The following is an 11257-nucleotide window of genomic DNA, read 5'->3' as shown; positions in this document are numbered from 1 at the left end:
CACACACACATACAAAAGGAGGAAAAAAAAGAGCCAAACAGTCACGTGACTGCACAGTCCAAGATGGAGACGGAGCGATCTGGAGGCTTCACTGTTAGCTAGTTAGCTTGTTTACCATTAATCACAATATGGCAAATAGGACGGGATACTGGACGTTTTAACGCTAACAGCAAGAATTATTATATAACCTGAAGCGTGTGTGTGGCAGCTTTCGAGCACTACGATGAAGTAAAGTTATTTGTAAACACAGGCCACCTGAAGAATATTGAAGATAAGAGTAGGAAAAAAACTGTCAATGGTCATCATCACAACAAACTCATTTTGACAGAGAGGAGATCGATATGGCGCTGAGAGAGTTAAAAGTGTGTCTCCTGGGGGTAAGTCAGCATTGATTTTTATCTGAACATGTTTGCCTCTAGTAAATATTTGTACCTGTAGCATCAATTGAGCCCCACTGCTCCTTCGCCAGGCTGGTTTGTTTACATGGGTTACCGGTTTTCATACCTGTGTGGCAGTCCGTACATTATAAACGCAAATAACGTCTCTAATTTTTGCATTTATATCTAAACATATTCCACATTCATGCATGTCCAGACTACTACAGCAACAGCATTGTAAGCCATCATTTTTTAAATAACACCTTCATATCTCCTCCTCCTCTTCACCATCTACTACATTTTTTTTTTTTTTTTTTTTTTTTTTGGCTTTTCAACACAGCTTTTCAAATGTGACGATTTGCTGATTTGACTGTTGATTTTATATATATTTGTTTTATTGTTTGGCAGATAACACATCACATTTGAAGTTGTCATCATGGACTGAAAAACTTGTGCTGGTCATTCTCACAAATTTTAAGTTTATAGACTAGAGGTCTTTGCATTACATTTCTGGTCTTTGCTTCAGTTATTATTTACAAATCCATCACAGGAACATCATTAACGCACGTGTAGACTTTATAACAAAAGTACAAGCCATCAGTTTCTCCACCATTCATTTATTTATGTATTGTTAAAGTAACATCATCAAAGTCATTCTCGTCCTTATTTGTGTATAAGAGTTAAAATAAACAATGTAAATATAACTACATGTGTCCTGTTTAATTATCAATAAGTCTCAGGACTACAAGGGAAGTTGGAACAAGAAGAGGCCACAAAAAAGCAAATAATGTCCGGGCCAGTTGCCAGAGAATGTGTTCTTACTGTTGTGATTATACTTCTTGTAACTGTTTCTGACTGTGTTTAGTAAGCATCGTCTTTATTTTGTCTCTGCAGGACACTGGAGTTGGAAAGTCGAGTATTGTTTGGAGATTTGTGGAGGATAGCTTTGACCCAAACATCAACCCAACAATTGGGTAAGTTCCTGATGTCCCCCACGCTAGAGGTTATGTTTATTAACTGCCTCATTTTGTTGTGTTTACGGTTGTTGTAGCACATTATGGTGTAGCCACTTGATTTCTGTCAGTCATTAATAACTGATATCAGGTAGAGCTGAAAGAATTAGTTGGTTAGATGTTTTGACAGAAAATTCTGATAATAATCAAATATTGTGTGTAATCTCTTAATACCAGTTCACTGGTTCCAGCTTCTCAAATGTGACAAGTTTCTGTTTATTTTGTCTCACATGACAGTAAACTGAACTAATTTATACTTATCACAGATATACGTGTGTCAGCATATGTCAAATAACAAGAAATTCCAGTGCAGAATTGCCAGATGTTTTTGAGGTAAAATACAAACAGCCTTGCTATCACACACTAACAAAGTTATTTTCAGCTGTGAAGTATGCAAAGAATACTGGCAGATATGTCATGGAATTTCTGTAATAAAATCAATATCCAATTTTATAATGGAAAACGAATGTTGCCTCAGAAATACCGTATGAGTTGGACTGTAATTGACTGTAAATCAGTCCTTTCTAAAGTCCTTTTTAATGTTTCATATTAGGGGGTTTATTTACTAAAGCTGGCACACAGTATAAGCTATCTTAAATCAACCAATGAACTAAATGAATATGTGTCTTTTTGCCACTGTCTCAGACTCTTGAAAATGAGTTGGAATAAAACAAGAGAGCTTTAGCTGCAGTTCTGTCAATTTGTCCATATTTTGTAAAACAGCAAAATTAAATTGATATTTTTCGTAGTATGACATAGTGTGTGATGAATCCCTTTCTCTTCTGCAGGGCATCCTTCATGACCAAGACAGTGCAATACCAAAATGAACTACACAAGTTCCTGATCTGGGACACAGCAGGACAGGAGCGGGTTAGTAATTTCCACTGAGGTACTGCCCATAGGATTTTTTTTAAATGGGCTGGTGGATACCAAGTCTGAGCAGGATTTACATGTATTTTGGCACAACAACAACACACGGTTTTCATATAGTAATAAAGCAGTTTTACTTGGCTTATTCAGAAGTCTATTCACTGGTTTTAAAGGAAGTGAGAAAGCTACTTACATGTGCTGGAACCACTCCCTGAAACAGCCCTTGGGGAACTTGAACAGTGTAGTTATTCATTACTTCTGATAGGGGGCAACATTTACCTTTCTATACGTACAGTTATGCCCCCCTTAACTGATAACCTACCTCTTTTAAGGCTCTTGTTTCAGGGGTCCACTATTTCATAGTTAAAATGACTTGTGGTGTGATGGATCTTTGTATAATAGAACAAAAACTGAGAGTCATGATTTGTCCCTTGTGTCACCTTTAATCTTTGTCTCCTCTCCATTTCACTTCCTCTCTCACACTGCACTCTTAAATTTGTAGTCACAAATAAAGGAGTGTCATTGCTTTCTTTTTGTGTGATTTTTATGTTGCATACACCCATAGAAAGGGTTGTATGTGAGTATTTATCATGTCCAGGTGCCCCTCCTTATGTAATCTGCACTCCTGTGTATCCATAAATGCACATTTGAAAAGATTTGTCATTGAAACCAACCTTACAAATGATATATGATATGAGAAACATTATACATTTTGGTGTCTGAGTACAGTTTAGTGTGAAAGCCTATGAAAATTGACACCAAGCTCCAGACAGTTGTAGAGTAAGGAACTACTTTCTCTTTCGACTCACACCCTGCATCCCACATTTCTCTGCATTAGCTCACCACATCACTTCCCCTTTTTTTCTGTGCATGTCCTTCTCTTTTTTCCTCATGCTGTTGTAATGTTTTATCATTGCTGCTGTCCTCTCCAGAGAGGTAAGATAAGATGCCGCTTGTCTTTATCCCCCACCCCGGGAGATCTCAGCCTCTTCGCGGCCTTGAGGGGACATCAGTGTAACCCCCATTTAAGACAAGATGAGAGGATGAAACCCAAGCTGTCTCAGCCCACTGGCATGTGTTGCTGCTGTGTCTTGTCTCCAGATTCACCACCGCACCACATCAGAATGTCCTCCTTTCTCCTCCTGTGTGTTTTCTCCCATGCAATAATTCTTTTCTTGGCAACAGTCTATTTTCCTGTGATTCCTTTTGTGTCCATTTCCATTTTTCTCCACCTTTTTTATCCCCACACATCCATTTTTTCACGCCCATGTGGCCTCTCGGTCTCCCAAGTGGTTCACATCTGTGAGTGAAAAAGTAGCGACATTCCTTTGGTAGGTTTTGCATGTGTCTGTATGTGTGTGTGTGGGTCTTTTCCTACAAAGCTGCTGTGGTATTTTCAGGCCTTTCATGGCTTGTTTTCTAACCTCTGTGGAGCTTTGGCCTATCAAAATCTGTTGAGTTGAGAAAGGGGAATACAGAGCCAGCCAATTCACATGGAAGGAGAGACCAGGGCAGTAAGGAAAAGCTCTGTGATTTCCACACTCCACAATCCAAATCTCGAGACCATATGAGGCCTTACGAGTACATCTGAGCTCAGCTGTCAACAGCCCATCCAGGCCCCCCCCCCTTCGCTGCTCCGTCTCACTGAAAACAAGCAAAAGGAACCTTGCATCCTACTGGAATAGGAGGGTTCCTTTCATTATGCACCCAGCTCGTGGTTTCGGCAATTAATCAGCACTAGCGGGGCATCACTGTGGGGCTGTTTTCTGGGCTGCTGTGTGGCCAGACGTCTGGCCTCGCTGTGATTGCTCTTTGGGTTAAGGCACAGATAGACCACACAGGACTGGCGGTGGTGCAGCCCAACACTGGCCAATGAAACAGACAGCACTCTCCTCAGTGTCTCTGCCAAATATCCCAAGTTGGATACCCATTGGTGGACTTGGGGCCAGTAACAACTATAATTATGTGGAATGTGTGCTTTCCTGAGGTAACAGTGTCACTCCAAGATGGATAGTTTATTCCATCATATTGTAAAGGAAAATAGAATTGGAGGGAAGGCAGGGTCATTCCAAGTGGAGGTCTTTTTGAGACATGGGTTGCTTCTATTTAAAATAAATATCATTAGTTAATACATGACACATGGTTTATTAGCCTGTTAAAAGCCCCGGTACAGCCTATATTACAAGAGGGCGTAAAAATATTCACGCAGGTTAGGGGTTGTAGAAGGAGAATAATCCTTTTGTGACTTTCACATCTAGAAATACACTCAGCTGCCATTTTTTATTATCTACACCCAGTTAAAAGTAATGCAGTCTAATCCCCAAGTCCTACAAGCCTATAACATGAAGGTTATAATGTTCAGTTTTTCTTCAAATAGTCTGCGTAATCTGGAAGATGTATTTAGATCCTTAAGTGAGAATAGTAATATCACTTTTTTATTAATTGATTCATTACAAGTAGAAGGCCTGCTCTCAGAACCTTAATTAAGTGTGTTGAAAATATCAAAAATAAGAGTATTTATTGTGCAGCACAATGCCCCCTTTTAAATAAGTTATATTACTATATAATATGTGTACTAGTTGTATATAAATACTGATGCTTAGACATTTAAGCAGCATTTTACTGTTGTAGTTGGTTGCAGTGGAGCTAATTTTAACAATTTTATATATTGTTTGGTAGATTCATTTGAAACAAAGCATCATTTATAATATGTCCATAAATAGATTGAATGTTTTTTTTTCTAAATTGGGAAAGTAACCAGTAACTTAAACAGATAACTGTGGAGAGGTAAGATCATAAAGCATTTTTTTTTCATCTGTCCAGTGTTAAGTTGAAGTCATCATAAAGGTTGTTGACCCAATAGCCTGGATATTTGGGTGGCTCAGATACTTAAAACTAATGCTGTAGCTGTTGGGTTTAACTTTTTTGTTTCCTTAGCATGAGGTTAAAAAACCCAGTATGTGTTAAAATATTATGACAGCAGGCTAATTGTTGAAGCCAGCTTTCACTCTGCACTGGAAAGTATTTTACCAGAAAAATACCAAAACCTGGCAAAAAAAGAAGAACCCCCACCCTCCCAAGCAGCTATGGATTCTGAAATTTTGCACATGTTGTTTTGATTATGCAGGGCTTTGTGATGTATTGGGCTGAGATCAAATGTATAGTCTTCCATAAATATCAAAACGCTAACAGCTTTTGACACATTCTGCTCATCTTTCTCTTGATGGCTCCCACATGTGTGAGGTCTTGGTGGAAAGACTCGCCATACTTCCATTTTAAATAAAGCTGCTTGGCTTATAGGCTCAGAACACCAGGCCTCTGGTTTTGTAAAATGGTGCTTGGTGTCTTTTTTGCTTATTTTTATACTGTTTTGAGTTTGTTACAGTCAGCATTATTGAGTCTAATGAAACTCACAATGAGTCTAATTACCAAGGTCTGTGCCCATGTAATGGATTAGCCTTAGTCTATGAAAAGCCTACACACGGTTTCTGGAACTAAGTGGAAATATGAAAAATATTTAATACTGATATTTTTAGCGCTCTTTTCATTTCCAAAAGTGAAAAAGTGGAAGGAAATGAAGGTAAATAGTCTCCAAAGATGAGTCATTGTTGTCATCATCTTTGAGTAAGATCTTTTAAATTCTTGTTCTTTATTCTAATCACGTTCAGTTTCACGTGGTTTCAAAGTTAGATGCAGGCTTAATGATCTCAGTAGATCATACAGTCTAGTTTAGGCAGAGATGAATCTCACTGAAAGGCCTTAGACATGCAAGCTTCTTCCCCATCCAACAGTGGATGTCCCTTTTCCCCTTGGAGAATTGCAACAGGGCATTACTCATCATATTTACTTTCTCTGACTTCCCATAGTTCCGTGCTCTGGCACCGATGTACTACAGAGGTTCAGCAGCAGCCATCATTGTTTATGACATCACAAAAGAGGTATTGTGTACTTTTTCTCCTCAACCACTAATCCACTAAGTACTTGCTGTATAGTTTCTTTGTTTTATTCTGAGTCTTTCCTGAACTTTCAATTAATGCACGCATTAAATTAGTAGTTTGACATTTTGGGAAATATGTTTATTCGTTGGCTTGCTGAGAGTTAATTTAGAAGGTTGATACCACTCTCATGTCTGTACAGTAAAAATTAAAAATGGCAAGTTCAGCTTTTTGGGGAGGTTATGTGCCAGATTCATGGATTGTCCAAGAAATATTCTCCCTGGTATTCTTTGCACTTCTGTTTTGTGCCAATTAAACAAATGAGATGTAGTGTATTAATTAAAGGACCTTTGGAGGTGCTTGTAAGCAGATTTTCTCATCTTTGGAGAATACCAGGATAGCTGTTTGCCACTGTTGCAGTCTGTATGCTAAGATAAGCTAACCAGCTTCTGCTTACTCCAGCTTCATCTTTACCATAGACATGAGTGGTATCAATCCTTCCATCTAACTGTCAGCACAATAGGAAATATGCGTATTTCCCATAATGTCAAACTATTCCTTTAAACTTTCACCAGAGATATTATGGGCTGTCTGCTTATTGAAATGTGTTCCTTACTTTGTCTCACCAGGAGTCCTTCCAGACACTGAAGAACTGGGTGAAGGAGCTGCGCCAGCACGGCCCTCCTAACATAGTGGTTGCCATCGCTGGTAACAAATGTGACCTGTCAGATGCCAGGTGAACCTGTGTTAGAGATCATTTTTGTAATGAATAAGTAGGCAGTATAATGAGGTCTTCTCATTTACAACTTGAGAGAGATGATGGTACTTAAGATGTTTACTTAAGATGCTTTTTAAAGTCATTTAAGGATATATTATTAGCATCAAAATCATTTTTTGGCTTTTTAAATATCATTAGAACCGACTGTGCGTGGAGCTGAAGTGCACTCTGCTCTACAAGGAGGAATACTGACTCATACTGGTTGTCTAATTGATCTGTTGTTGAATATGAAGTGATCAGACTCTCGCCTGTCCTGGTCTTTGTAGTTTACAATAATCATTAAGGCTACTGAAGTGCTAGTAGGAAAGTTGTAGTTATTTTATAGCGGACTAAAGTGTAGTAGTAAAAGAAATTGATTGTTGTTACTCAACATCCTCTGCAAACTCCCAGACTCAGATACAATATACACTTTTGGTATGCATCTGTGAAATTGGGAAACCTTCCACATAATTGCTGCAGAAAAAACGACTTGATTATCGGGTCAAGCATGAAATTGGAGAATCTGTGTGCATATTGCAACATAATAATTTTGACCCATCTCCTGTATTTACAGGGAAGTGCCAGAGAAGGATGCCAAGGACTATGCTGATTCCATCCATGCCATCTTTGTAGAAACCAGCGCCAAGAATGCCATTAACATCAATGAGGTGTTTATAGAGATAAGTGAGTGTGTTTCTCCAGCATTTGGTTCCATTTGCCTACACACGCTCAGTTCCTATTGAGCTGTGTGATACTTTGACAAATTAAGCATTGTACAGCATTAACACAATTGTCTTCTTCTCTGTGCATTTTTAAGCAGGTAGACTACGTTTTGAGCAGTATTGCTAATTATAGGTGTAACTTCTGAATGCTTCAAGAGTGCTATCATTCTCATGTGTGTGAGTGTGAAGCAGACCTCTGACAGTGATGAGCTGGATCAAGATAAGCTATAGATAATCTCAGAAGTAGAGCACTTAATCATGACAGGTTGACACTTAATTTTGAAACAAAAATCTGAGACAGGTGGGTGAGGGAGCAGTCGATTCAGTGGTAACTGATAAGCTCAAGTTTCCTTAAAAAAATGAGATATGCACAGTAGCTATGTCCCATTTCCATATTACACAATAGTTGAAAGTTGGGAATCTAACCTCTGTTTGTGTCTCACAGGTAAGCGCATCCCTGTTGCAGACGCAGCAGGAGGAACTTCAGGAAAAGGTTTCAAACTGGGACGTCAGGCCTCAGAGTCTCGCAGGACGTGCTGCTGATGATGCCCGTGACTGTCCCCACGTGACCTGTGACCTGACCTTTGCTTACCCTCTCTGCCCCTGGCCTGCTTCAGCTTACATGGCCTCATACACCCTGCCATCACTGACACCCGGAGGCAGAATTGTCACTATCATGATCGTAGCAAATACATTTTTACAGCACACCAGCAACAGCAAATCATCATGTATTGTCTGAAAATTGCTGACAGGAGAAATACTTCTTCTTCTTTTTTTTTTTTTTTTACCAAGCATTGGCAAATATGCTTGCATAAATACATTCATGTGTCAGTGAAAGACCCCCATACTTATACATGCAATATTACTGGCTTCTTTAATGGACACCAGTCTCTGTCTGGTGTATCATAGGCCTAGGTTGATCAGAGGAACTTGCAGCCACAGATTCATTAGATTCATTCAGGAGTCATTGTTACTTGTAAATTTGTACAGATCTATTATCTTTCAACCAAAATATGGACTGAAAATGGTTAAATATCACCAAATTATTAACATAACATTTAAGTTATTGCCTCTTGTGTTTTTGGGAGACCTCTACCCAAATATTCTTAACTTTGTGAAGGATCCATCTTCTATAGTTAATGTGTATTATCACTAATTTATCATAGGTTTTTGATGAAAGAGAATATCAGTGTTTGCACCAATCTCTTAACTCAATGTTTGCTTGAAGGATAAACTCAAAAAGGATGGTGCACGCTTTATTTAAAATTTATCGTGTGATTGCTTTTAACCACTATCACACAGTCAGATATGCAGAAATGAAAGGTGTGTGGTAGCCCTACTTCCCTCATGGTAAAGGAATAGTTCAACATTTTGGGAAACAGACTTACTGGTGTTCTTGGCAAGAGTGAGATGAGAAGATTGATAGCTCTTATGTCTAGACGGTAAATAAGCAGCTGGAGCCAGCAGCTGGTTAGCTCAGCATAAAGACAGAGCCAGGATAGCTGGTTCTCCCTGTTTCCAGTCTTCATGCTAAGCTATGCTAACCTGCTACTGGCTGTCGCCTTGTATTTAACAGTTGGAGTCGAGAGTAGACATGTTCCTCTCAGCTAAAGTCGTGATCTGACGCCAGAATTTTTTTGTCTCTCACGGTCTCTCATGGTCACCGTGTCAGATTAGTGTAATCACAGTGCCACAAATGACTGACAACACCACCAGTTTTGCCTGAACCAATCATCCTTCACATCCGGGTTGTTGTGGGACTTCCCAGGCACCACATCCCTATGACAATTTTGTGTCACAATTAATGTAGTCTGTCATCTGAACTGGGCCTAGCTCTCCACCACGAAAAAGCGAAAAAGCATAATACCCAGACTATTCCTTTAATTGTAAACTTTGTTGTTTGGCCTTGAAGGATATTTTGACCACCACGTCCCTGAACAATAAGACTGACTCAAAATTTCATCTCTATGATGAGAAGAACCTCTTAGTCCACATCTCCCAATGACAGGGCTTTAATCAGAGCAGAAAATGCTGATTCTGTTGGTAGTATTGAAGTTGATTATATGAGAACAGTTCCAGCTGCTCACATGTGTTCCACATTTCCACTTGTAATTGCCGAAGATCCATGAACAGACTTGTGTAAATGAAGTACCCCATAGTACACAGAGTATCCTCCCAGTTCTTTCCAAATATTACTTGAGCTTTATTTTTCTCAAATCTCATTTTAATTGTTCATTGGCATGCCTGTCTGTCTTCAGCCCTTTGCTGCTACTTAACAGCAGTTTTACAGGAGAGGCTGATTTTTTGTGAGGTTTTGCCAAATTCTTTAATTGTTCCATAAATATTTTTCAACTTTCCTGTTTTTCCACCCCCCCCAACCCCAACATAATCAGCACTGGCTCGCACAAAGTTGTTTTACTACCTGGCCTGTGATGAAAACAATGGGATCTGGAAACTCAAGATTTTAAAGCCTAAATCTCCTTTCAGCACAGGGTTAGAGGTGGAGAATCAGACGTGGCACTGTGTGGACATGCTGACCCCTTAATGAACCTTCGTGTCCATGCTGCTCTGAGTTACTGTATTTGCTTTGTTCCAGGGGTCTGCTTTCTGACTTTCCTTTCTCTCACTTCTTCTGTCTTGTTGTAGGGCCAGACTTCAATTGTGCTACAATGTATTGTGGCTTTTACAGAGCCCTACCGTCACCCCTTGCATCCACAAAAAACTATTATTTCTCTATGATCCTTATGCTATGTTACAGAAGTTTCATTTACCTCTCATATTGGCTGAATTGAGCTTCAGTAGCTGTTGACCCATGAGCCTAAACAGAATGAATTCTGTGTAATTTCATTTTCATGTCTGTATCATATGAGCCCCTTTAGCCTTAAACCTTTTTATTTTTTATTTTTTGAGTTGCCAAAAAATACGAATGTGGGTTTAATTAGACTGCATCTGCACATTTTGAAATATGAACTGTGTGCTTTTTTTGTCAGCTCAAGGAACTTTATTTGCCTTTAAGCATCTTAAATGTAGCTGTTATTGATGAGTTCTGTGCTAGACAGTGCTGCCTATTTTTCAGGATTTTTTCCGTTGGAGTGCAATATTATTATGACAAAAGGTAAAAAAAAATGTGACCTAATCCAAGAAATCAGTTACAGAGTGATATGTTCTCACATCAAAACACACGCTTATGCAAACAGTCTCCAGCAGATGATAATGACAGGTTTATATTGACCTAATTTTACGCTTATTTGATGACAGCTTTGCTCACATATACATAGTTGATCAAATAAGCAGTGTGATGGAGCCAACCGAACCCCTTGAAAACCAGAGTGGCATTCTAGGTCAAAACCTTAAGTTTAAATTCACTCTGCTGTCTTTGATAATTCATCTAGCACTACATCATAATGCCAACTCTAGCTAGTATTTACTAAGGCTTCAGCGATCATATAAAAAAGGGAATCACTCTGGTACTTTTAAAGCTGCACTTTTGACTGACTGTTTGTATTAATTGGCTCTGATTACTAACTAACACCCTGTCTGCAGTCTGTTAATGTCTCTGTGAAATCACTTGATGAAACATTCT

General features: G+C 39.0%; 1 protein-coding gene across 1 annotated transcript; it reads left to right on the top strand.

Moving 5' to 3' along the window:
* The first annotated feature begins 42 nt into the window (after positions 1 to 42).
* Positions 43 to 10826, top strand: rab22a (RAB22A, member RAS oncogene family). Its single transcript, XM_018661810.2, has 7 exons — positions 43 to 377; positions 1272 to 1351; positions 2179 to 2260; positions 6127 to 6198; positions 6825 to 6931; positions 7527 to 7636; positions 8120 to 10826. The coding sequence occupies exons 1-7, from the start codon at positions 342 to 344 to the stop codon at positions 8215 to 8217; spliced, it is 585 nt and encodes a 194-aa protein (XP_018517326.1). The 5' UTR covers positions 43 to 341; the 3' UTR covers positions 8218 to 10826.
* The last annotated feature ends 431 nt before the right edge of the window (positions 10827 to 11257 follow it).

This window comes from Lates calcarifer, linkage group LG12 (assembly GCF_001640805.2).
Source record: "Lates calcarifer isolate ASB-BC8 linkage group LG12, TLL_Latcal_v3, whole genome shotgun sequence".
NCBI lineage: Eukaryota > Metazoa > Chordata > Actinopteri > Centropomidae > Lates > Lates calcarifer.
Note: the sequence above shows the minus strand (reverse complement) of the source record. Positions and strands in the feature narration are given on the sequence as shown.

Coding starts and splice junctions, on each gene's coding strand:
- rab22a (XM_018661810.2), top strand. CDS start 342: ATGGCGCTGAGAGAGTTAAAAGTGTGTCTCCTGGGG. Junction 1,352..2,178: donor AACATCAACCCAACAATTGG/GTAAGTTCCTGA, acceptor TCTCTTCTGCAG/GGCATCCTTCATGACCAAGA. Junction 7,637..8,119: donor TGAGGTGTTTATAGAGATAA/GTGAGTGTGTTT, acceptor TGTGTCTCACAG/GTAAGCGCATCCCTGTTGCA.